Below are 27,750 nucleotides of genomic sequence, written 5' to 3' on the forward strand. Positions count from 1 at the left end.
AGTTGGGGTTGTAGGATATGAATGAAGAAAGATGTTACCATATCAACCCATGCTTAAGGTAGTTTATTACATTTGTGGGATCAATGTTCCAATTAAGGATCACATATTCTACCAGAGACTTGCAGCTCTATCAGACTGAACCTTTTCACATATGGAATCTCATTCATCCCTTCTTTCTTCATAGAATGTAACATGACAATCTGTGAATTAAAACAACAATGGCTAACAGGGTAGAATGCTACAATGACAGTAAAACATCAGGAACACTTTTCTAAATACAATTTAAACGGAGGTAAAATAAGTCATGTACACATCTTTCCCAGATTTCCATTAATTCTAAATAATCCGACCAAGTTACCATTCTAAAAAAAATGGTCAAACTATATATGAAAGTAGAGAAAGAAATGCACGCAACCCAGTTACTCATCACAAAATAAGAACATGTACCAAGCCATGAATAGATAGATGGTGAAAGCATAAAAAAAATCGGGTACCTGCGGGCTAAGATATCATTAAGAGCGTCATCATCCAAAACAGGTGCAGCTTCCTCTTTCTTACACTCACGCAGGAGGGATTCCAAGTATTCTCTACGATCTTCAGCACTGCAATTAACATAGGCTAGAGAAAATTGAGAGCTGATATCAAATCTTTTTAACTAAAGGTGAAATATAACTCAGTATTGTCAACCTTGTATTATTGTCAAAAAACCCAGCAGTAATGCTCTGATTAGCGACACCAAGTTTGTGCTCAGCCGAAGCTCTGACTTGTTCTTCAACAGTTTCAACCTTGATACATTGTAAGCAGTGAAAGATAATTTAGCAAACATGATAATACTGCACTACATTGATGATGTCTTAGTATTTAACATGTATAATAAATTGATGATAGTTCTTGCAACTCGCTTTCGAGTGGGTTCCTAAAGTACACCTCAGGCACTCACCACAAGCTCTCCCTATGAAATAATACAAGCACAGGGTCCAGTGAAAAATATACCATTCGGTAATATGTCCTAAATCAAGAAATAACCAAATAAATTGATATACAAGATGAAATTTTGAATGTGTACACGGTCTATGACAGTAACAACTAAGAAGTGCATTTGTTTATCTGAATTCTAATCATCATGCAACATGGTAGAAATTTAGTAGGGAGAAACTGTAGAGTAAGGAACAGAATCGGCTCCAGTTATGGTAGACAATTTCAAAAGCTACAGCGTGTGATACTTTGGACCAATCTAAACTTTCCATAACTTATTCTCTTTAACAGTTCATTTTCTTTATGAAGAGAATTTGGATGTGTGGCTGTAGTGTAGCATATATGCAATAATATCAACAAAAAGACTCATCAATGCCAAACCATAAGTCAAAGGGAAAAGAGTAGTAACTGTTTCAAACCGAAGAACAAGAACATCCCTCTTTTGACCAATTCTATGAGCCCTTGCCTGGGCTTGCAGATCAACCTGAAAATGCACCAACAACAGAAAGCATAAATAACCAGCAACAAAAACAAACAACTTTATGTATAAAAGAAAATTCATTGCCTGTGGATTCCAGTCAGTGTCGAATAAGATCACTGTGTCAGCAGCTTGAAGATTAACTCCAACACCACCAGCTCGAATGCTGATAGCAATAAATAAATGTCAGCAATACATATGATAATACAATCTGAGACTCAACCTGAACTAGACATGGTCTGTTATCTCCTTATGATTATACCCAAAATCATGAAACAAAAGGTGGGTCTTGAATCCAACCATATGTATAAGTTTTCAGCCACAGAATGACACTTGATAACCTGAGTTCAACTATTTCCAACTTTGCACAGTGAAATATCTTAAAGTGCAACCAAATAAGCATTAAGAAATCTCCGAAGTATTACGTTAATGTGCAGGAAGAGAATTGCAATCACCATCAATTATACTAGTTACCACATAAGGTCATCAACACCACGAACCTATTAATTAAAAAGCACCAAGTTGCCATTTTTTGTCTCAAGTGCAATAATGCAACAAGTTAAAATTACCTGAGTAGAAAAATAAAGTATGGAGAATCAGATTGGTTAAAAAGATCAATAAGGGCACCGCGATCACTTCCTGATGTATGCCCATCCAGCCGGAGGTACCGATATTGTTTTAAGGTTAAGTATTCCTCCATAACATCCAGAAGCCTAGTCATTGTCGAAAAGAAAAGAACCTGTAGAAGCATTCACGGTATGATATCAAACACTGTTAAACTTTCAGAATAAACAACGAATAAGTACTCCTTAAATGAAGAACCAGTCAATTTCATTTCATAGCCTTAGCAAAAGGGAAATAAACTGTCAAACACATTCAGCATCTAAAGAAGGAACTAGACAACTAGATCCCAACAAAACTTTTTTTATTTCCCAGAGTATCCTTCCACCCAATAAGTGAAAGACTTATCTCTGTATATGGCCAGGCGCCTAAGTGGGAGACCCACCTAATAGTGTTTTCTATATACACATGAATCCAGAGAACACGCCTAGGACCTTGTGCTTAAGTGACCTGAGTCCCTTCCACGTGGACCAACACACATTGGTATCCCAACAGCACTTTGAACAAATAGAAGCACTATAAATAACTAAATAATAGTAAATATCTTCCTTCATAATTTATGACAATACTGACATGAAGGAATGAAACGTAATGATCCAATAGCAATTATATCGGACGTTTCATACCCGATGATCTGTCGCCTTCAATTTAGGTAATAAACGGTCCAACATCTCAAGCTTCCCACAAAGTCTAATAATAGGTGGCAGATAATGCTTTGGGATGAAGTTATCCACCTAAAAAGGCAAGAATCACACTGTAAGCATACTATAAGAAGGAAATAACAGATCACATAAAACTTGACCTGCTGAAGTAGTCAAATAAATGAAGTTGACTACTTAAAATATATTAAATAAACCTTGTATAAAAGTACAAGTTATGGCCTATGCAGATAGTTTTATGACCTTCTGCCTGCATCATCCAGGTTCAAAAGTGACAAGCTATAGACGAACCTTGCATTGTAATTGGATGCACAAACACAAAATAGGAAGAAGAGAACTACAACTAAACATCAAATTTAATGTGGTTTGACCTATACGTGAAAATATAGGCTTAAATTCACATTTGAGTAGAAGAGAGTTTACTACGATCAATGAAGATTACAAGGAGCAGTCGCTCAACAAGAGCCTAACCCCAACATACATAAATCCTTATGTTGATGGGAAATTGTTCACTCTAAAAATCTACACTTGATACAACCAAACCCATTGTTTCCACCACAAATATCCTTGAAAATTCATTGTCATGTCACAACAGTAGCTATTCCATGTTGAGCAAGCCCAAAATAAATACAGATTCTTTATAGTTAATACTACCTTGTTCGAGGGCAAATGTCTAACAAAAACCATTAGGATTTCGCATAGAACAGTTTCATATAATGGAATACTGCTTCACTCTTTGTAGTTTTCAATAGAATGGAGTGTTTGTTCTTCCTTTTTTTTTAACATCACCATAGCCACTAGTTTCTGGCTCACTGACATTAGGTAAGGTCACCTTCAAAACAATTATTTTGTAATGAGATGGCACTAGTGTCTTGATCATCCCATTTCCAGATTTGTTAAGCAATGCATATGCAGCACTGATACAGAAGCTCTTATAAAAGGATGTAGAGACCGGAAATTGCTTGCAAAGTTATATCCCTTATGGTTTCACTGGTCTATAAAGATCGGTCAGTATCAAAATTAAGAGGCCATGTATGTCTCATTTCTAATTCAAGGAAGTATAAAATCTCAGATATGTCAGCCATGTAGGGATAAGAATTATTTCCGGACACAAAAGCGGTCACCTCGTTTCTTATCTCAATCCAACTACTACCAGGCACTTTCTTCACTCCTTGATCCACCATTGCCTTCCTTACTATCTCTGCCTCCTTCCACTGCCCACTCGAACAATACAAATTTGACAGCAATACATAACCAACATCCTTTTCTGGCTCTAAGTTTTTTAGATATTCTCCCACCGAGCTCCCATTTCCCAGATCCCCATGTGTATAACATGCTCCAAGTAGAATTTCACATGAATTGGTCCTAGCTCTGCTTGTCTTTGAATACTTCTTAGCTAAACTTCTAGCTTCTTCCACATACCCGCCTCGACCAAGCATATCCACCATGCATGCCACATGATCCATTTCATGGGAAAGTCCAAATTCCAAACTCATTGATTGAAAGAATGCAAAGCCCTCATCTATAAGCCCCAAGTGGCTGCAAGTCATTAGCAACCCCGTGAAGGTTACTTCATCCGGTTTAACACCAGATGCCACCATTTCTCTGTACAGGCATAGAGCTTCATTAGCACGCCCGTGAAGCCCATATGCAAACAACATTGAATTCCAAGAAACCAGGTCCTTCTGAAGAATATCGTGAAATGCAAAACGTGAAGCTTCTATATCCCCACATTTAGCATACATATTAACCAAACCATTTCCAACATATAAATATTTGTTTAAACCATGGTGAATTATGCAATTGTGGATCATTTTGCCATGAGCTAGGATTGCCAAGCTAGCACAAGCATGAAGGACTGCTCCAGCTACTAAATCATCAAGCTGGATAGATTCTCTTGTCATGTCTACGAACATACTTAGAGCTAGCTCTCCATTTCCACTTCTTGTATACCCCGCAATCATACAAGTCCAAGAAACAATATTTTTCTCAGGGGCTTGTTGGAAAGCAAGTAAAGCTTTGTGGGCATCACCCAATTTCATATGGGCATCAATGACAGCATTCCAAGACACTTGATTAAAATCACCAAAGGAATTAAATACTTTCATAGCATCACCATGGCATTCTAATTTTGCATAGAAGCTTAAAATCGAGTTCTTTACCTCCATAGCAGAGCTCCAACCAGATTTAATAAGAAAACCATGCACCATGCATCCATATAATAATTCCACTGACTCAGTGCAAGCATTCATGAGAGCACTAAAAGTCCACTGGTCTGGCTGATACAAGCTCTCACTCATCTCTTTAAACAAACGCAAGCATGATTCAACTTCACCGCAACGAGCATGAGCCGAAATCATTATATTCCAAGCAATTACAACCCTTTTAGGCATGCTACGAAACACTTCAAGAGCCATGCCAAACTGACAAGAGTTTGCATAAGCAAACACAAGCGAACACCATGTGACTTCATTATCATCAGTCATCTCATCAAACACTTCTCTTGCATCTTCAGGTTTCAAACACTTGCCATACATATCAATTAGCGAGTTCGCAACAGGAAGACAAGACTGGTACCCTGAAACAAGGACCAAAGCATGAATTCTTGTTCCGAAATGATGATTCATTACACCTGCAGATGCATTTAACACTGCAGTGTAGGAGAAGTTATCAGGTTTGAAATGGGAGGTTCTCATGGTATCAAAGAGAGTAAATGTTTGTTGGTAAAGTCCTAAGTGGGAATAGGCAGAAAGCATGGCATTCCAAGCAACAGAGTCTCTCATAGGCATTTCGTCGAACAGTTTGCGAGCATGAGAAATTCTACCACATCGTGATAAGGACACAATCTTAGATGTAGTGTGGAACAAATCAGAGAGCATGTTACTCAATTCAATTTCAACAGAGCAGATGAGAAGACAACACACTACTTACTACTACAATTCCTTATAAATTCGTAATTTTTTTCATATTCAAGGATTAGCAAATAAATAATTAAAAAATGTGTGTACATCTACAAATATTTGTAAAGTTCTTTTAGACAATTTCAGTGTTAGACAATTTCTGCTGAGCAGAGCAGTGCACCTCGCAAACAGTAAGCATCTGAGCTATATTTTCCACATCAGGATATAGCTGCTGGGCCTTAAGACCGAATTTAAGGCCTCTTCTTTATTGCAGTCCATCAAAGATCCTGAATTCAAAACCTGACAGTGAGTGCTATGGTCAAGTGCACTGGATGCATTTAACTTAACTGTGATTCAAGAACAAGTTGAACAAATTAAAATGAGGAGTGAACAAGTTGTACATCTACTAATATTTGTAAAGTTCTTTTACAATATTATTATGATAAAAGCCTATTTTTCCATAAAAACAAACACTACTATATTTAATTATATTGATTTGTCTTTTATCTCAATTGAGTTATACTAAACTTTTGTTATGTAATAACAAAACATTAGTAATATCTAAGAGCGATATTTGTTGAAAGAGACAGTCACGAACCCCAAAGAAAAGTAGTTCCTGACTCAAAAAAGGTGAGAAGATACTGTTGGTAATACAAATAAAAACTTTTGTTATAAAGTGAAGGACCATATTGTTCCATATTGAATATTTAAAAAGTAGTATCCTATTCAAATAGATGTTTGCAACAAATAAGTGAAGCAAAAATAAGCATATGATAAACAGACATAGGTTAGACATATAATCCTGGTCCATCAAAAAGTAATACGAAAATTACAACATATATATCATAAATTATTATATACATGGACAGATTTCATGACTTAGTGTCAGATTCTTTGGCTTCTCCTGCCACTGAACTCTCACTCACTTCTTTCTCAGACAAGCTTTTTTCTGTTGCCCTTTCATTCACAATCTCTGAGTTTTCAACAATGTTCTTTCCATCCTCAACTTCACATTCTTTTGATCCATTCTCAAATGAGCTTTCTGCATTTTTACCTTCAGCTACTGAAGGAGGGATTTCTTCTATGTCTGGCATTGCATTTTCATGCCTGGTTTGATTTTCCTGGTTACTAATTCCAGCTTTAGATTCTTCGGCTGCGGATTTGCCAGACGAACTCTCCACATGTTCACTCCCTGCTGCTGAAGGGCATATAGATGCAACTCCATGAATTGATGTTGTTTCACAACCTGGAGTAACATCCATTGCATCCCCTTTAACAGCTTCAGGCTCCTCTGGTACCTGCATTCCTGTCATGCTGCCAACTATATCTTCCTCAGATAAGCACTCCACCTTTTCAAATGGTGTTGGGGAACTTGGAACTTGAGATACATTCACCATCTCAGCATCACACCTCTCATTAATATCCTCCCGTTCCTCAGTATCAGTTAATCCTTTTGATTCATTCCCATCAGCCTGAGATGCACGTAAATAAAGTAACAGAAACAATAGATTACATAAATGATGAATGTGTACAAAATCATCAACGTATTTGGGTAAAGTAAAAATTCCAAATAAAGGGCATTAGAAGAGAAGCAGTGAAGTCGTGATTTCAGCAAAAGCAGGATACTAAAAATGAGTGTTCATGTATAAATTCAGACAGATTAGCTTGATTCGCTTTATGCTCACCTAGAAGGCAAGCTCTTAAAGTTCTGCAGTGTGATTTTAGATATACATAAGTTGTTTGATTTGATTACATTCAAAATATAACAAACCTAATGACTTGTAAAACCAAGACAACAAAATAGTGCCTAAAGGGGGAACCAACCTGTGACTGGCCTTGATTGTCCATCTCAGCCTCGGAATTAACTGATTCTGGAAGCAGTACTGGATTTGTAGAGGGAACCTGCAGAAATAAATCGATGAAGTTAAAAAGAGAATTACTGTAGTAGTAGACATCATATAGGTAACACAATGGCTTACTTCAGTAGCATCTCTACAACTTCCCTCTCGAATTAAATAATCCGTTGGCTCCCCTAGTGTATCAGATTTATCTTGCTCTGTCACTGAGGAAGAAGGTAATTTCATCTTCTTACATGTCAGTCCTGGATCAACCCTGTCAACATCGGATGTCTTCATCTGAACACACTTCACAGCTTCAGGATCTTCTGATTCATGTTGTAATAATGGATTTGCAATGGGATCCTGCATAAATGAGGTCAATACAAAATTTGAGGAGAATTATCAAGCCAGGTGTGCTAATATGAGCAAAAGACATACCTTGATGCCATCCCTACAAACCTCCTCTGGAATTACAGGATCTCTTGGTTCACTCTGATCTAGGGGAACACAGATAGAGCCCTTGTCAGATAACACATCAACCTTTACTTCCTCCACCATAGAGCATGAGGAAGGCACATCTATGTTTTTGGAGCTAAGTCTTTCTGGATCAGCCTCTGAAATTTGGGAAGCCCCAATTTGATCACTAATTTCAACTTCAGAAATTTCATCTTTTATCAATGGTTCACCCTCCACAGATTCACTGACATAAGGTAATTCCATCTTCTTACATGTCAGTCCTGGATCAACCCTGTCAACATCTGATGTCTTCATTTGATTACACTTCATGGCTTCAGGATCTTCTGATTCCAGTTGTAATAATGGATTTGCAATGGGATCCTGCATAAATGAGGTCAATACAAAATTGAAGGAGAATTACCAAGCCAAATGTGCTAATATAAGCAAAAATACCTTGATGCCATCCCTACAACCCTCCTCTGGAATTACAGGATCTCTTGGTTCACTCTGATCTAGGGGAACGCAGATAGAAACCTTGTCAGATAACAAATCAACCTTTTCTTCCTCCATCACCAAGTATGAGGAAGACACATCTACGTTTTTGGAATTAAGTCTTTCTGGATCACCCTCTGAAATTTGGGAAGCATCAATTTGATCACTAATTTCAACTTTAGAATTTTCATCTTTTATCAACGACGATTTGCCATCCATAGATTCACTGACATGCATTGGGCAATCCGAAGGAAATTTATTGATTTCAATCTCTGTAGTTCCTGGCAAAAGATAATCAGATTGAAACTTATCCGAACAGTTACTCTGATCTGCCGTGGATCCTTCGTCGTTGTTCTGGGGTACAGACCGTGCAACTAATTCGGGAGATGAAAGAAAACTCATGCTCTTTGACGTATTATCTCCAGACCTAGCAAGAGAATCACCGGAGGGCAAACCCACATTTTCTTCCAAAATTTGACTAATGGGAACATCAGTTTCCATTTTATCAACTTTTGTTTCCTCAGATGAAATTAAACTTGTGCTCTTTGATGTATTATCACCAGACCCAGCATGGGAACCACAGGAGGGAAAATCAACATTTCCTTCCAAAATCTGACTAATGGGAGCATCCAGTTGAACATCAGTTTCCATTTTATCAACTCTTGTTTCCTCCTGGATTCCAGAGCTGTTGGCCACACCCTTCTCCATTGGTTCTACCAGACATTCTGAACTCCCAACTCCACCAGACTGAAGCTGCTCACAAAAGGAATCCCCTTTTTCCATTTTTTCTTCACCGCGGGATCCCAAGTAGCTCTCGACCAATGGAGTCTTATGCAAATCAGCAAGTTCTGATAATGCATCTTGATGGTTCTGAGCTTGAACAGCTTTGGGGCTCCCAGGGCACACTATTTCAGATGCTGACTCTGAACACTGTTTTATGGAAGAATTTAGTGCATTTTGAGAATGATTACCAACAGACGCGGGATTCAAGCTCAAATTTGGAGGCTCGACAATATTATCTCTATCATGATTAGCTGAGGTAGATATTTTATTCCCCCCAATCTCCTCATCAAGAGCGAGTTCAGAAGAAGCTTGTACAGATGATTCAGTATCATTTCTAGAATTAATTTCAGTATGTTCAGAAATACTAGAAAGTGCCATTGTTACTCGAGGTTGATCACCTAAATTGTCCGCCTGCAAAACTAACCCAGAACTGTCACCACAAGCAAGAGGTGAAGATTTTGGAGATGAATCAGGAAGATAAAAATTTTCATCACAAATGTGCTCTGTGATCTTAGGAGATTCTTTTGTGGATAAATGGCTCTGACTTAAGGTATCAGCCTGAATATTTTCAAAATTATTAAAATTTTCCGATTTCAATGGAGTTGATTGGCATCCTGTGACACCAATATCCAGCGGTGAAGATCTTGAACACATCTCAAATGAGGAGTCAGATTGGTTTCCAAGATTTTGATTTACCACTAGTGGTTCAACACCAGGAGAAACCACAGATGAACATATCTGATGGGTAGAAGTCTCTATATTTAAATCTGTTAGGCCACCACCAGTAGGAAGTATCTCAGAAGAATCATAAGTCTTTTGGGAAGCATCAATTGGAGTTACATCAAGAGCCTCCATTTTATTCTGGGTGGTTGAGTTTTCAAAACAATTTTCTGTTTGTTCTTTAACATCACCACGATCACTAGTTTCAGGCTCACTGACAGTAGGTAAGGTCCCATTCAAAAGAGTTATTTTTTTATCAGATGCACTACCAGATTGCTCATCCCCATTCACAGAAATGGCTGATGTCAGGCTCATTGTTCCAGTACTTGTCAAATCTAAACCAGCTTTACCCTCCTGAGACTGCACATTGGAGGCTTTATCGGATTGTTTTTCATGAACATTAAAAGTAAGACATGCTGCTCTAGTAGTTGGTATTTCAGGACATGCTTTATCCTCCACACTCTGGTTATTGGAGGCATCCACTGCAGGATTAGTAATTACATGTACAGAAGGTGTATTCGTATCTTCACTACCAACAGAATCATTCACTTTAGACATCGGCAAGCAAATTCCAGAGAAAACTTCCTTCATCACCCGAGCAACATCATTGACATTTTGCTTATTTTGAGAAGAGTTGGTAGCTCTCTCTTTCCTTTTTGAATCATGATCAGCTACTCCACTAGGCAAAAGGATCTCAAGTGCTTGCGATTGAGTAACATTTTTAATGGCTTTACCCACCAATGAATCCTCAGATGAATTTAGGGCATGAGGAATTAACTTAGGATCATGATCCACAAGAGCATTGGGAACAGCAGGTAATACTGAAGCTGACCTTTTCCCCCTGCGCCGTGGTGGCTCCACTCTATTTTGAGTTTTACGACCTTGCTTTTTTGCTGGTGTAGGTTCAAATGAGAAAGAGTGAGTAGACTCAGAGCCCACTGTAGAAGGATAAACAATACTCAGTGGGGCACTGGTGACAACATTTGCAGTCATAGAATCAAAAGACTGTTTGACGCTCTCTGTGGTTGCACTACCAACCAAGGAATTAGTTGGAGTAACAACAGTTGAAGGGATCGTTTTTAAAGCTTCAACAGTGTTATGAGTTGTACCACCTGACTGTAGGTCCTCTGTCCCCTCAGTAACAGGCAGAGTTGTGACAAATAATTTTACATTCCCTGGATTCTCACAAACTTCAATCTTGGATGAGGCATTTTCAGAAGATTTATCCTTCTCAATATAAGAATCACGAACATCAGGATTCTTAACCTTCTCCAACTCTGGTCCTGCAAAAGAATTTCTTAGTTTATATCCATGGTTTTTTCAACAACAAAAAATGTTTAGATGTAAGAATTCTAAAACAGCACTTCACAATATATTCACCTGGGGATTTGATTGTACTGTTTTGACCTGAAGACAAGTTCACTGTTTGCTTAGCTAAATCATCTGATCTTTCCATTGACTTTATATCCATATCGCCTAGGCTCTGTGATGCACGATCCTGGATGATACATTCTGACACTTGAACATTGTTCTGTTGGAACGTTTTCAGTTCAGTGGCATTATAACCTAATAGACTGCCTGATGAAATCTGTACATTAGACGTTGGATGCAAATCTGGATGACCTAAAACATCAGGCACAGGGGGTGGTATCGTTGCCTGTTTCTTTCCCCTGCGCCGGGAAACTCCTGCTCCATTTTGTGATTTCCGATTTTGCCCCTCACTTTGCATCTGTACAGAGGGAGAAGTGAGAGTAACTTGAGACAAGGGACTAGCTGAGGGCAAAGGAAGGGGTTGCTGGGAATTTGTAGCAGTCCCAACACTCAAACGATCCATTCCACTGTTTAAAGAACCAGCACCAGAAAGGGTAGTTGGATGGTGTACTGCAGCAGTGCTGGAAATAGGTTCATTCTGGGAGATAGCTTGACCTGAAGGTGGACTGACTAGTATCTCTTCCGATTGTTCATTCACCTTCAAACCAGGACCAACAGAGCCACCAGGGATAGGAGGTGAAGTCATAATTTGCTTCTTCCCTCTACGTCTAGTCCCACCTCCACTACTGTGAGTTTTACGCCCCTGTCCTCTTGCATGTATTGGTACAGAAACAGAAGCGACAGCTGACTGGGAATGAGGTGGAACAGTAGGCATAGGAATGGTAGGCTGTGCATTACGAACAGCCCCAGCATCAGACTGTTCTATTGGTCCACTGACACCTACAATTACAGCAGAATGAGCCATAGAATCAGGAGGGGCATTCACCGGTGGCGTGGTTATTCTTTTCGGCCTTCCACGACCACGTTTGGCTGGTAGGGTTATCTCTTTGACTTGTTGTATGGGCAAACTCTCCACAGATGGCAATATTGGAGCTACTGGAGGAACCATTGCAGGTTCTGTTATGATAGAAGGGTGGTCCATAACAGGTTCTGTCTTAGAAGCAGATATAACAGAGCTTGAGGCATTTGTTGGATGATTCATCTCTGCCACTTCTTTTGCTTTTGGTGAATCGGGAAATTCAGTCTGACACATCTTCTCAAACTCTTCCTCTGTCCATTGCTCTTCATAGGAATGTACCTAAAAGAAGTATGATCAGTGATTAGATATGACACCTAACACATGACGTAGTACAAGAGAATATTTTCATTTTCAATTCTCCTGCTAATAGAACATCACGAATTCATGACTAAACAACAAGATTATCCCAAGGGAAACTCAGATATAATAGGTAGGTATGATGATATAGGGCATGTTTATACAGAGAGAAAAACGCAGTTATGCATTACTTCTTTTCAATCCTAGACTTTATTTAGGAAAAGTTTAATTTTTTGGTGCCCGTTTCGTGCTCCCATGGGCTAGACATATTTTGTTGCATGGCTTTTCACATGGTTTTAGTTTTTCATTTTTTTTTTTTTTGTGAATACCATATCCTCTTCATTTGCACTCCTCTCTTCTAAAGTTCTAATAATATTTTTTTATAATAAAAATACAATTATGCTCACAATCCAAAAGAGTATATAGACAAACCTCTCTTGCACGTTTCCCCCGACCATAGTGTTGAGTATCAAGCCCCCCAAGATTTCCACCCTTTCGCTTCACTCCAGTAGACTCCACCCTACTCTTAGGCACATCAGATATCTTCATCACTTCATAGAACTGTCTCAGGTCTTCATCGGTGACAAGACGAGAAGGAAGGGGAATAGTAAATTCAGAACCATCAATTGCCTGCCCAGGCATCAATTTCTTCCATGTAGCCTGCAATATATTTTTTTGGAGCTCTAATAAGATTCTCCATCACATAAACAGCAAGTAAAAAATTTATAAAGAGGGTGGCCAAGTAAACGAGGTTCCCACCTAGTGGGGTCTGGCGAGAGTAGAAGTAGCAACCTTACCCCCACAAGCGAAAAGGCTATTTCTAGGATTTGAACTCGTGAATCTTACTGTTACACTGAGGTTCACCCTCTGATAAAAATAAAAATAACAATAAAAGCCCGAGCAAATGCTCAAACAGCATACCAGCTCATCTTCCTTCCTTTTTTTGTCAACAGCCTCAAACACGTCTATCTCTGTTTCACTGTAAACAAAAACAAGATTTTCATCAATATCAATTTTTCTCTCTTCTCTTCCTTGATTCAAATTGGGAGGAAGAATGACTAATCAAGGGTAAAAACAGAATTTTAAGGTAGTTATAAGGTTACTTTTACAAACAAAAAAACTGGATTGGATATATACTTAATACTAAAATTGCCTGTCAACAATAAAGGCCAGCACTACGACACCACCCAGTTAAAGGGTTACCATTCTTGCATAGAATGTAAAATGACAATCTGTGAATTAAAACAACAATGGCTAACAGGGTAGAATGCTACAATGACAGTAAAACATCAGGAACACTTTTCTAAAAACAATTTAAACGGAGGTAAAATAAGTCATGTACACATCTTTCCCAGATTTCCATTAATTCTAAATAATCCGACCAAGTTACCATTCTAAAAAAAATGGTCAAACTATATATGAAAGTAGAGAAAGAAATGCACGCAACCCAGTTACTCATCACAAAATAAGAACATGTACCAAGCCATGAATAGATAGATGGTGAAAGCATAAAAAAAATCGGGTACCTGCGGGCTAAGATATCATTAAGAGCGTCATCATCCAAAACAGGTGCAGCTTCCTCTTTCTTACACTCACGCAGGAGGGATTCCAAGTATTCTCTACGATCTTCAGCACTGCAATTAACATAGGCTAGAGAAAATTGAGAGCTGATATCAAATCTTTTTAACTAAAGGTGAAATATAACTCAGTATTGTCAACCTTGTATTATTGTCAAAAAACCCAGCAGTAATGCTCTGATTAGCGACACCAAGTTTGTGCTCAGCCGAAGCTCTGACTTGTTCTTCAACAGTTTCAACCTTGATACATTGTAAGCAGTGAAAGATAATTTAGCAAACATGATAATACTGCACTACATTGATGATGTCTTAGTATTTAACATGTATAATAAATTGATGATAGTTCTTGCAACTCGCTTTCGAGTGGGTTCCTAAAGTACACCTCAGGCACTCACCACAAGCTCTCCCTATGAAATAATACAAGCACAGGGTCCAGTGAAAAATATACCATTCGGTAATATGTCCTAAATCAAGAAATAACCAAATAAATTGATATACAAGATGAAATTTTGAATGTGTACACGGTCTATGACAGTAACAACTAAGAAGTGCATTTGTTTATCTGAATTCTAATCATCATGCAACATGGTAGAAATTTAGTAGGGAGAAACTGTAGAGTAAGGAACAGAATCGGCTCCAGTTATGGTAGACAATTTCAAAAGCTACAGCGTGTGATACTTTGGACCAATCTAAACTTTCCATAACTTATTCTCTTTAACAGTTCATTTTCTTTATGAAGAGAATTTGGATGTGTGGCTGTAGTGTAGCATATATGCAATAATATCAACAAAAAGACTCATCAATGCCAAACCATAAGTCAAAGGGAAAAGAGTAGTAACTGTTTCAAACCGAAGAACAAGAACATCCCTCTTTTGACCAATTCTATGAGCCCTTGCCTGGGCTTGCAGATCAACCTGAAAATGCACCAACAACAGAAAGCATAAATAACCAGCAACAAAAACAAACAACTTTATGTATAAAAGAAAATTCATTGCCTGTGGATTCCAGTCAGTGTCGAATAAGATCACTGTGTCAGCAGCTTGAAGATTAACTCCAACACCACCAGCTCGAATGCTGATAGCAATAAATAAATGTCAGCAATACATATGATAATACAATCTGAGACTCAACCTGAACTAGACATGGTCTGTTATCTCCTTATGATTATACCCAAAATCATGAAACAAAAGGTGGGTCTTGAATCCAACCATATGTATAAGTTTTCAGCCACAGAATGACACTTGATAACCTGAGTTCAACTATTTCCAACTTTGCACAGTGAAATATCTTAAAGTGCAACCAAATAAGCATTAAGAAATCTCCGAAGTATTACGTTAATGTGCAGGAAGAGAATTGCAATCACCATCAATTATACTAGTTACCACATAAGGTCATCAACACCACGAACCTATTAATTAAAAAGCACCAAGTTGCCATTTTTTGTCTCAAGTGCAATAATGCAACAAGTTAAAATTACCTGAGTAGAAAAATAAAGTATGGAGAATCAGATTGGTTAAAAAGATCAATAAGGGCACCGCGATCACTTCCTGATGTATGCCCATCCAGCCGGAGGTACCGATATTGTTTTAAGGTTAAGTATTCCTCCATAACATCCAGAAGCCTAGTCATTGTCGAAAAGAAAAGAACCTGTAGAAGCATTCACGGTATGATATCAAACACTGTTAAACTTTCAGAATAAACAACGAATAAGTACTCCTTAAATGAAGAACCAGTCAATTTCATTTCATAGCCTTAGCAAAAGGGAAATAAACTGTCAAACACATTCAGCATCTAAAGAAGGAACTAGACAACTAGATCCCAACAAAACTTTTTTTATTTCCCAGAGTATCCTTCCACCCAATAAGTGAAAGACTTATCTCTGTATATGGCCAGGCGCCTAAGTGGGAGACCCACCTAATAGTGTTTTCTATATACACATGAATCCAGAGAACACGCCTAGGACCTTGTGCTTAAGTGACCTGAGTCCCTTCCACGTGGACCAACACACATTGGTATCCCAACAGCACTTTGAACAAATAGAAGCACTATAAATAACTAAATAATAGTAAATATCTTCCTTCATAATTTATGACAATACTGACATGGAGGAATGAAACATAATGATCCAATAGCAATTATATCGGACGTTTCATACCCGATGATCTGTCGCCTTCAATTTAGGTAATAAACGGTCCAACATCTCAAGCTTCCCACAAAGTCTAATAATAGGTGGCAGATAATGCTTTGGGATGAAGTTATCCACCTAAAAAGGCAAGAATCACACTGTAAGCATACTATAAGAAGGAAATAACAGATCACATAAAACTTGACCTGCTGAAGTAGTCAAATAAATGAAGTTGACTACTTAAAATATATTAAATAAACCTTGTATAAAAGTACAAGTTATGGCCTATGCAGATAGTTTTATGACCTTCTGCCTGCATCATCCAGGTTCAAAAGTGACAAGCTATAGACGAACCTTGCATTGTAATTGGATGCACAAACACAAAATAGGAAGAAGAGAACTACAACTAAACATCAAATTTAATGTGGTTTGACCTATACGTCAAAATATAGGCTTAAATTCACATTTGAGTAGAAGAGAGTTTACTACGATCAATGAAGATTACAAGGAGCAGTCGCTCAACAAGAGCCTAACCCCAACATAAATAAATCCTTATGTTGATGGGAAATTGTTCACTCTAAAAATCTACACTTGATACAACCAAACCCATTGTTTCCACCACAAATATCCTTGAAAATTCATTGTCATGTCACAACAGTAGCTATTCCATGTTGAGCAAGCCCAAAATAAATACAGATTCTTTATAGTTAATACTACCTTGTTCGAGGGCAAATGTCTAACAAAAACCATTAGGATTTCGCATAGAACAGTTTCATATAATGGAATACTGCTTCACTCTTTGTAGTTTATACATAAAAGCATCATGTTCTTTGTAGTTTAAATCTCAATATCTCATCAAAACCATTCTCTACATGAGTTGCAGTTAAAATCATAATTCAATTCTCACAATACATTCATGCCAGAGAAGAACCATGTATCAGAATATACCTCGTCTGAATTAAGCTGACTGATATATGGATGATTGCATATATTACGAAGTTCCATGACAGAGTTATGTACTGATCGAGCCTAACAATTGATAATTTCGATTAGACCACGAGTGTAATAACATATTAAGTATAAGTTCCAAGCACAAAAGCTCCTTATTTCAAGGAAAAACAGAAGGAAATAAGTTCCAAGCCCACTCTCAAAGGTTCAAAAAATAAATTATAAAACAGGAAACAGAAAGTATTGGAAAGCGTACCTTAGAAGATCCAAAAGCACCAAGATTTTCTTCCACTCTCTTCATCAAAAGTTTTTGATATGCAGAAGCCTCACATCTTATAAGTCTCTCAATCTTCTCAGGCAACTCATTTTCGACCTACAATAAATTGAAAATGGAAGAAATTTAATAACATGCAATGATTATTTCCAATATTAATAAACACATGAAATCGCACTTTTCAAACATCATATTCCCAAGTCACCGCAAGTGTTGGAATAAAGTTTTAGGTCAGAGAACAGAACTAGGAAGATATGCAGCATATAGCAAAGAATAGCAGAGCTGCAGATAGCAAATTTTCCATATATAACCCCACAATATAAATGATTCTGAAAATCAACACTATATTATAGCAGAAATTCATCAAAACTCTGATCACTCTTAAAAGAACTTGTTACAAAATGTAATAACAGCATGGACAGTGGATTACCAAACATGTCATTGACTAGAAAAAAAGCTAAACCACATCCTGCTAAACCTTTTGAGAATGTGCATGAATGAGAACACAAAAATTAAACCTCAACAAAAAAAGAATTATTAAAATTGATATGAACACAATAATCCAACTACAAAGTTCCACAATTTTATTTCAAAAAATATTATTAAGAATGACTAATGATTATAAGATTCAAAACAAGAATTATAAGCCACAGTAGTTTTCCACAAAAGTAAGCAGTGGTCACTGTATACATAAAACTCTAGGAGTAGAAAATATGCTTAATAAGCATAGAGTTGAGCATTAAAAACCTTATGTTTCAACCTCCGAAGTACAAATGGCCTCAGGACTTGGTGCAGACGATTTATGATCAAGAGATTCTCCTCCTCAGAGAGTAAAGCCTATTTAGTAATAACAGAATAAGTGTGCACAGATCAATGGATGTTAAAAGGTGAACATCAAGATTCAAGACTGTAAAGTTAAAATAGATAAAAACAGAAATGGTACAAAACTAACTTCATCAGCTGAGTTATCTCCAGTACTCTCAAATGGCTTGTTAAACCATTGAGAAAAGTCCTCTGATGAATTAAATATGTTTGGTAACAAGAAGTTAAGTAGTGCCCACAGTTCTTCAAGATTGTTCTGCATATATAATAAGGAAACCAGCAGACTTATAATACCATGTTGTAGCAATAAAGCAAAAAGTAAAAGGAAGGACATAGCATAAGGTACACAAGAAACAAAGTCTAAAAGGGGGAACCTGCAATGGTGTTCCAGTTAACAGCAATCTATGAGAGCTCTGATAATGCTTTAGCTCTGCATTCAACTTGCAAGAAGCATTCTTTATGCGGTGGCCTTCATCAATTATGATATAGTGCCAGTGTATTTTGCTCAGCTTTGGTCTATCATGCTTGTTCATCAGATATTCATACGTTGTCAAAAGAACATTGAATTTCTGATGAACAATCCTTTCCCTAAAATAGAAAGAACCGTTAAGGAGAATACACAAATAAAAGCATAAAAAATATGGAAGGGATAAAATCTCATTACTTGAATAACCGACGTCTCTCCTCAGGCGGTCCAGAGTAAACAATTTTATTAACACTAGGAGCCCAGAAGTTGATTTCCGATTCCCAACCAGGCAGAACTGATGAGGGAACAACCACAAGAAATGGCCCTCTATCATTTTTTGTTTCCATCAGGTAGCAAATTAGAGATATAACCTATAAATTAAATGGGCGTTAGGATATTACAGGCAAGTTTGTCAAACTCGAGAGTTTAAGTAAACTTGAATCGTAAAATCGACTCGAACTTACATATCTCAAATATATTAATTTAAAAACATTCTAGTACCTAAACATAGTTTGAAGGTATATATAATATTCAACACTTAACTTCATAACAAAACAGATAATAAAAGTAATAAAGTACAAAAATCACAAAAATAAGGTGTTAAACTTACTTTTTTGTAGCCTAATAAAACAAAACAAAAATAATAATGAAAACATAATATTATCTCTATAAATCCAATGTATACTGTAGCACAAAGTTAATTCAACAATGTACCCAACTACGTCAACCAAAAAATTACATTAGGAGGCCAAATCAATGTATAAATGAGTAAAATGTCATTAATGTTCTTGAAAGATTCGCGGTCAACCAACTTAGCCCCTCAAAGATTATGTCTACCAACTAAGTCATTAAAAGATCAAAATGGACACCATGTTCGTCCATAAAACTGATGTGACATTCCAAATGCATTCCACGCGGGATGGAGGATGAACATGGTGCACATTTTACCCTTTCAAAGACTTAGTTGGCACACATAATCTTTGAAGAAGTAAATTGGTTGGTCGTGAATCTTTCAAAGACCTGAATCACGTTGTACTCGTGGATAAATATAGGCAAGCCTGCTAGTAGAATCAAATGTTAACTGATTTTATCAAAGTTTACTTCAACCCATAGAAGTTTATCGAAAGAGAGATTTTGTGTGACTTAACTCGTTTTTTTACCTAGGATCGTAGATTATATTAGTTTAAGAGTTCACTTGAGAGTTTAACAACCATGTTTATAGGTATAAAAGTTCTTGAAATATTTAAGTGCAATATTGCTCCAGGATCTTAGCATGTATATATGCATTTAACAGAATCATAAAACCTCATAAAAGACGAGAAAAAATATCCAGAAGTATAAGGATAGTAAATGGCACACTAGAAGAGGGAAAACAGTAGGAACCAAAGTACATATATTAAGCTGCTCAAACAACAAAACTGATTACCTGTACTGTTTTACCCAGTCCCATTTCGTCAGCAAGGATTCCATTCAAATGGTTGTTGTATAGGGAAACCAGCCACCTCAGGCCATTCATTTGATATCTGACGACAAAAATTGCAATCATGAGTAATGTAAACTCAAATTTCAAGCTTGTCAAAGAAGATTAAATAATCAATTATCAAAACTGGAAAGAAAGAAAAAATGAGTGTACACTGAGAAGAATACAATCCCCAACTAAGTCAAAGACGACACACGGACACAGAAACATATAAATAACCTTATATCACTCTCTTAAATGCAATCCAACTTGGATCTCCATGGCAAGACAGCCAACACACATATATGTTGACTAAATTACTTACAATATTAAAAGGAAACAATTAAACTTACTCCCTCAATTTTCCGCCCTGCAAATTAGATGGCTGCTCTGCAATGCTTTCCTTTATGCTGCAAGTTTTAAAAAAGTTGCTTAAAAAAATGTCCCCAGAGGATTATTCAACCCAGTAGAAACTTCACAGAGATATGCGCAGACAAATCGAATCAATAGACCATAAACTTTTATAACTTTTGAAATTAAAAAAAAAACACTAAACCTCCCCAATCTCTAACGATGCTCTTCCTTTCATTGTATAAAAATTATAAATAAGCAACATACAGTAGCAATAGACCTTTTTTTAAAGAGCACCCAAGTGCAGAACTAATACCTGTGTGCCATCATATAATACTTCTCATTGCTTTCCATATAATGCTGCAAAACGCAATTGGAAGAAATGGGTGAAGTTTTTAAAAGAACTAAATGAGAAAGGCTTGTCTGTAATTTTATTTTGTGTGTGGGGTGGACTTGCCTTTGCCTGATCACTTTCGTCCTCGTTTTCTAAAGTAGTTTCACTATTCTCGAGAAAATTGGCACTCCCCATCTCATCAACATCATGCCCAAAACGCCCTGCTGCAGCCTTTGCTTCTTGTAGCTTGGATCCAAGCTTTTGAAGATACTTCTCAGTCTCTTTAAGAAGTTGCTTTACCCGATCTGATTTTGCATCCTAATGTAATTCGACATGATGTTAAGTATCAACCATGCAAAGTTCTACACAAGCCGTGTATCTATTTATATCTAATAAGAAAATAGAGCTACCTGCACCATTCGCAGATAGCCCTCCACATCATTTATTTTCAGCAAATTAATCTTCTCCCGCTGGATTCTATCAATCTTCTCACGATGAGCACGCTCTTTTCTTTTATGAAACTCCTTCACATATCTATTGACACCCTTCCACCGTTCCCTCTTGGCTTTGAATACATCGTCTAGTTTTTCCCTAAATTTGAAGCAATAAAACAAGTTCTGAGACAAGGAGTGGGGAGAACACCGATATAGGTAACTACTAGAATGCATCAAAAATTTAAGAGATAGAATAAGTATGCAGATTTACAGAAAGAGCACATACTTGTGAACTTCTATCTCGCTGAAAAACTCCTTCTGTCTCTCACGAATCCGTTTCTGACGCTCTTCCTTCATTTTCTGCTCAAACTTTTCAAGTTGTTTCAACCTCCTACCATGCCTATGTTTCTTAACTGATTTCAGATGATCCATCTCAATTGTAATTGGTTTGAAAAAATCGTTCAGGAAATCACTGCACGCAAAAGACAAATATACTGTCAAACTGTGAGTTAAAGAACAAAAAATTCATATAACATAAATTACCTGCGCAGACGACGTTGCAGCTCTAATAGTTGTAGTTTTTTCAACTCTATGACACTTTTTGTTTTGGCAGAAATATCTTCAGAAGAGCTAACATTTTCCTATATAATAGGGAAAGAAGCACAGGACATGAAGCTTATGCAAATTAAATCATTACCAACCACAAACGTGTACATGTGTTTGTGCAAAAAAATCAAATGTGTACTAAACACTAAACTATAAAAACTGAAAGACAAATGTAAAACAAACCTTTAACTTGTGAAAAGATGTCACCATCTTTTGCTTTGTTTTCTGCTGTCTTTGCACCCAATTTTGCTCAACTAGATGCCTCCTTTTCTGCTGATCCATAATCCATCTCTCCGACATCGTAAATTTTGGATGTGGCAAATCACCCAACAATGACCTCTCATTCCCATCTTGCTCTGTAACAAAAGAGACACCCTGTTTTGAAGCATCATCAACAGAAACTGTTTTGAACCCATCTGCAGGTAATTGCATTTGACATTCAGAATGCCACAGATTATTAACACGTGAAATAACACAGATAACAAATGCATCAAACAAACTGATTGCAATAAATGGGTTTTCTTGAGCATGGCTCTAACCTGGAGACACATGATTTGTCATCACATTTCCATTCTTCATGGTTGCTCCATGAAGATCACCACCAGTCCCTGGAACAGGTTTCCAGTGCTCCTTTAAAGAATATGAAGTCAAGTGATTAACAGAATTGTGATTCCCGGAACCACAACTATTACCAACATTTTGAAACTGACTAGGAATATTCTCTCTTCTTTCTATAGGCAACTCATTCTGAATAGCAGAGATCTGTGGAGGTCCCTTTGAAGCCTCATTATGACCAACAAATCCAGTCCAGCTGCTTGAACCTATGACAGAAGGTTGGTTAGACCTTCCAACCTGCAGATTACCACTATCAACATCATCCAAATGTCTATTAACTACAGCGCCCCTTGTACTTGAAGAATCTTGCTGATGAGATGACGTGGCTGAAGAAGCTTGTCCAACCACTCTTTCTTGAATCCGTCTTTCAACTTCTCTTCTTGTGGCCAGGAGGTGTTTCTTTTCTTCTGAAAGTATATGGATGTCAGAATGTAGATTACCTGAATCATCCATTATTCTTGGGCTCTCAGTTCCCTTTGACAATGTTTCAGCCTCTTGAACTTTTCCGGCAGAAGTGGACCCTGAAGGACCACCAAGTGGCATCATGACCCCAGATGTATTACCCAGTTCATTTAAAGACTGTAACTTTCCTTTGTGGTCAGACAAATCTTTGCGAGAACCATCTGAATAGATAACATTACTCACCGGTTAGTCAATGAAGATCTTTAACACATAAAATTAAAATAATAAAGTCACCTTCTCTAGAAAAGGTGGCTCCGAGTGCAATTTCAAGATGTAGTTTCTTTGGCGCTAAACAATTTCTGCACATTGAACAATAATGTTTCACAATATATCTCAAAAAAAGGTTCTAGACCACTTTCTCAAATCCAGAAGGAAGCAGCAGAGCTATGTCTTACCTAAATGCTAGAAAAACAAGGCACTGGGCTCGAAGCTGTTTTAACTGTTGTTCTGTAAAAGGCATGGCAGGTGATGCTGGTACCGTAGTAACAGTGGATTTCCCTGTATCTCTGGAAGGAACACCTTGTCTAGGTATAGTCATCTCTGAGCCACTACTTTGCCTGCCAATCTGTCAATAGAACTATCTGGTCAAGCAATCAGGTTGGCTCATACACAACCCACATACTAAAAAGAAGTGGTAGAAGTTGATATAAAATATTGAGGAGCAAGAAACTAATACGAGCCCATAATAAGCTGATTTTTTTTTAACATGGAAAAATAAATTCTTTAATAAGGAAGAGGATTACAAGTTACAAGAGTAAGATATCACCCGCCAAAGAAACTAGACAGAAATAAATACAGAACAAAAAGGGATGGCCCGGTGCACAAGGCTCCCACCTAGTGTGGAAGGTAGATGCACATAGTCTCACCTCACAAGTGATGAGGGTATTTCCGGGATATAAATACAAAACAAAAGAAATAAAAGGTTCCAAAAACACAATTTCAGCACCTTGAAAATACTTGTAGGTGTTTTCACCATTTTTAACTAACGAATACTTATATGAAATCAAGTCAAAAAAATCTGGCTTTTTTCTTATAATGTCTACATTCCACAATTACATGAAAGAAACATCCTTAAATAAGATGACCCATAAGCTATACATAGCCATCAAGCAGAACAAATTATCATTATCGAAGATACAGTAGTGTAGTAGTAAATTAAGAGAAATGGCTTCTTTAGTTTCATGTTATCATTATCAACTACTTCCATTAGCCAACCCACTATTGCTAAACCTAGTTCAGTTTTTTCATTCACAGCCACAGGGAGTCAGTCAACCTCAGCATTCTCTTAAACCCACAAGCTCAAAAATAATATCAATCCGCACCCCAGTAATTGTAGCGAAGATCAGTGCTTGCAGGTATGAGGTCGTTTATAGTCATACTTCTAAAATCCCTATGAGAGCCAAAAGGTTATTGATTAAAAATTGTAAAACTAAGGCTTTGGGTGATGACCTGCCCCCAGCCCTCACTAAGCTCTTTCGGTTATATAAATAGAATGTAAGAAGGATACATCTAAAGTAAAATCACTAACGGGTAGATGAGTGTGGCAAGGAGCAAGAAATTAGAGCTTAGAGACAAAAAGTTGGTCCGCTGCACGAGGCTCCCAATAATTGGGGTCTGGGTGGGTAGATGCACGCAGCCTTACCCTTGCAAGCGAAGGAGTTGTTTCAAAGATTTGAACCCATGACCTTCATGTCACAAGGCAAGGAACCTTATCGTTGCATCAAAGCTCATGCTCTAATTAGCGAAATGCAAGTACCTGAGTCAAAGTAGCCAAGCTTACCCCATCACGTTCAAGAATGCCACCATATTGCATTGAACTTGAGAAAACTGGTTCAGCCATTGGAGATGCGCTAGTAGGAACCGCCATCCCTCCATGAATATTAGCATAAGCACCTGAAATTTCAGCACTTCAATATTAGGCATTGCCATTTAAGTAATGCTACCAGACAGTCATAAAATTCTCCATTAACTACTACTTGGAAACATATTAAAGTTGGTCACTTAACCACTTTTACCTGGAAGACCATCTGGTGGTTCAACCTTGTTTTGTTTCCCCTTCCTTGCATTAGCAGCAGTGTTGCGAGGATCCAGTTGAGAAGGAAGGTCATGCAGTTGGACAGGTGATGATGTATCCCCCCTCTTTCTCTTTGTGATAGCCTTCTTACCATCCTTCGGATTCACCTGTTTGTCCCAGTTGGCAGTATCACGCCTGTCTTGTGACTGCGAGTTAGCAGACCTAGAGTCCAAACTAGATGGACTCCCTTGATCAAAAGACTGGCTACTCCTCTGAGCCACAGATCCTTGATAATAATCAGGAGCTCCACCACTTGGGGCAACTGGTGGCCGGCCAGAAGCCAACGAGTCGAATTTGGACATCTCATTTTCAGCCAAGACCACTTGGGAATCCTTTGCAACACCCACTGCCTGTGAAGAAGATCCTGCATATATTACCATGAATAGAATGAAAACCTATGGAAATATATCACAAACATTCTTTCTGCAATATGTAAATAAAACCCATAATTACCTATTTGAGGACCACCAGCCAAAGGAATACGTGATGCCTTCAATGCTTCAATATCAAGACCATGTTGGTTGATGACAGTCTCCATTGCCCTGTAACAGACAATACTTAGTCAGAAAACAGGAACATGCATGAAACAAAAAAAATGGGGCAGATTACCAACACTAACAAGCTGAAGTCTGGTGCTAAGAATGATATATGCTACAACCTTCACTACAATCACTAAGTGCCAAAAAGAAAATTAAGCTTACAAGATGGACCTTGTCAGTGCCTTGAGAATGAAGTTTATCATCCATTTGCAAAAAAGCCAAGTCAATGTATTCTACTTCATGCAAGTCATTAAGCCAAATTACCCAAGCAACTAAACGAGTCGAACTTTTTTCTGCTTGAAAAGTAGGTCCAAAGCCCAAGAAAGTTTCATAATTGTTTATCCAACCACACAACCCTCTGAGTAAATATTTCCTATGATTATTTCATTTCCTATCTCATATGCATGGCAGTGCTATATAATATCTTGACTACCACGGGTGGAGGAATTCAAAAGCAATTGTGTCCTTATGAAAACCATCATTATCAAATTTTCGATTTTATTATCTTGGCTCACTCCAATAATTGAACCACTATATATGGACACTTTATGGGGCTAAGTTGTGGGTATTTTACCTTGATATCACTTGATATGGCATTGAATGTTCCTTCCCGCTTGATCTCATATGTTGAAGTATCTGAAACACTCATCATATTAATTGCAAGTATACCTAGTCTTGTTATATAAGGAGTAATAGAACAGTCAAAGAATTTCATTTAAGAGAAAACTTCACACACCACATAGAGTTTAGTAGCCAACTTGGCCGGCTCATCTTTAGAATCCTGAATGAGTTTATGCAGAAACTTTGCTGCCTCCAACTCAACATTCTGAGCAGATGCCATCACATCTGAACTACACAAGCAGAAGCAAATATTGTGATATCAAGATAAACTCAGACAAGCTGAAATTTTCCAAATAGTCAATGTATAATTTTAAGTTAATTCTCTGAACAAATTTACAACCCAGAGACAAATGTCCTCTAAATCCAGAAAATATTAAGAATTTAAGATATTATGTCAGCAGCATCCGGAAAATTAAAGGAAAAAAACATTAGTAAAATGAATAAATGAAACAACGGGTGAGTGTTATGATATCTAAGACCGCAATAAAAAGATATAAAAAAATTCAATAGAGGTCAACCATTCTAGATCCTCCCTTGTACATGTACCCTACTTTAAAACTTCCAAACCAAATAAATAAATGAACAAACTATCTATCTATTCATCCCCCGTCTATCCAACATAGAGATGATACACATTTTCCTTTTCTTATCACAAAACTTCATCCTACGCTTTAATCATTAGGACAACCCAGTGCACGAAGCTCCATCCAATGCAATATAGGGAGTGTAGATGTATGCAGCCTTACACTTGCAAACGGGGAGGCTACAATATTTGAACATGACACCTCCTGGTCACTAAGCAACAATATTACTCAACTATGCATCAATGTGAGGCTCGCGATTAGGTGGGGCAAAACACTAGCAAATAAATAAATGAACAGTGTATTTATCTATCCCCAATTTATCATCAACATATAGATGATGAAACACAATTTCTTTTCCTTATCCCAAAACATAACCTCACCATTTAACTACTGATTAGCGTGAAAAGATAAGAAAAAAAGGAACTTGGATAATACTCTCAGAACATAAAACAAAAACCCTAAGAACTTGGAGGGAAAAGGAATGCATATTACAAAATTATTAGAAGAATAGAATTAATGAATCAGTTAATAATCCCCAAATAGAGAGAGAAAACGTTGTAAGAGGATGAACCTGATGTGAGATCGTGAATAGAGAGAGAATCAAAGTGTGACGATGAATTGAAACGAAGGTTTTGGTTTGCAAAACATTTATGAATTATGAAGAATGCCACAAATCTCAAACCACTCTAACACCATTTTTCTTCTCAACTCACCCCTTTTTATATTTCAAATGAACTTAAAATAAAATAAAATAAAATGCCCAATGTGTTTCTTAATTCTAATTTTTACTCTTTAAATTCTTATTTTTACTCTCTTTTTTGTAGTATAGTATAATAACCACTAAAATATCATTCTTATAAAGATTTTTGTGTAATAATCAATATAATTATATCATTCATGTCATGTATCATGTATTTCTAACGTTTCATAATTTCGTTAGTCATAAGACG

At 37.3% G+C, this 27,750-nt stretch overlaps 3 protein-coding genes across 7 annotated transcripts; all 3 read right to left on the reverse strand.

Moving 5' to 3' along the window:
• Window positions 93-2,848, reverse strand: LOC109355952 (chromatin structure-remodeling complex protein SYD-like). The gene is made up of 7 exons (XM_019602820.1): window positions 2,701-2,848; window positions 2,023-2,192; window positions 1,541-1,619; window positions 1,385-1,459; window positions 688-785; window positions 280-602; window positions 93-238 (listed from the first exon to the last, which is right to left on the reverse strand). Exons 1-7 carry the CDS (start codon window positions 2,743-2,745, stop codon window positions 93-95), a joined length of 936 nt encoding a protein of 311 aa, XP_019458365.1. The 5' UTR covers window positions 2,746-2,848.
• Window positions 3,136-5,674, reverse strand: LOC109343563 (pentatricopeptide repeat-containing protein At2g36980, mitochondrial). The gene has a single exon (XM_019581925.1). It carries the CDS (start codon window positions 5,610-5,612, stop codon window positions 3,729-3,731), a length of 1,884 nt encoding a protein of 627 aa, XP_019437470.1. The 5' UTR covers window positions 5,613-5,674; the 3' UTR covers window positions 3,136-3,728.
• Window positions 6,340-27,499, reverse strand: LOC109343574 (chromatin structure-remodeling complex protein SYD-like). Of its 5 annotated transcripts, none has more exons than XM_019581964.1 (38): window positions 27,372-27,499; window positions 26,332-26,446; window positions 26,170-26,231; window positions 25,510-25,598; window positions 24,998-25,420; window positions 24,739-24,875; window positions 23,378-23,547; window positions 23,217-23,281; window positions 22,445-23,143; window positions 22,089-22,321; window positions 21,843-21,940; window positions 21,586-21,771; window positions 21,276-21,456; window positions 20,989-21,183; window positions 20,848-20,891; window positions 20,534-20,590; window positions 20,148-20,244; window positions 18,920-19,092; window positions 18,630-18,843; window positions 18,386-18,511; window positions 18,181-18,270; window positions 17,416-17,532; window positions 17,160-17,240; window positions 16,242-16,349; window positions 15,564-15,733; window positions 15,082-15,160; window positions 14,926-15,000; window positions 14,229-14,326; window positions 14,036-14,143; window positions 13,431-13,488; window positions 12,942-13,169; window positions 11,303-12,491; window positions 11,189-11,199; window positions 8,381-11,149; window positions 7,910-8,308; window positions 7,613-7,834; window positions 7,458-7,535; window positions 6,340-7,105 (listed from the first exon to the last, which is right to left on the reverse strand). In XM_019581964.1, the coding sequence occupies exons 2-38, from the start codon at window positions 26,434-26,436 to the stop codon at window positions 6,506-6,508; spliced, it is 9,834 nt and encodes a 3,277-aa protein (XP_019437509.1). In that variant the 5' UTR covers window positions 26,437-26,446; window positions 27,372-27,499; the 3' UTR covers window positions 6,340-6,505. The 5 variants fall into 5 exon arrangements, with proteins under 5 accessions (XP_019437509.1, XP_019437501.1, XP_019437490.1 ...); XM_019581956.1 differs by having other exon boundaries at window positions 11,189-11,205; XM_019581945.1 differs by having other exon boundaries at window positions 8,381-11,199.

The sequence above is a fragment of the Lupinus angustifolius genome, chromosome LG01 (assembly GCF_001865875.1).
Source record: "Lupinus angustifolius cultivar Tanjil chromosome LG01, LupAngTanjil_v1.0, whole genome shotgun sequence".
NCBI classification, from domain to species: Eukaryota; Viridiplantae; Streptophyta; class Magnoliopsida; order Fabales; family Fabaceae; genus Lupinus; species Lupinus angustifolius.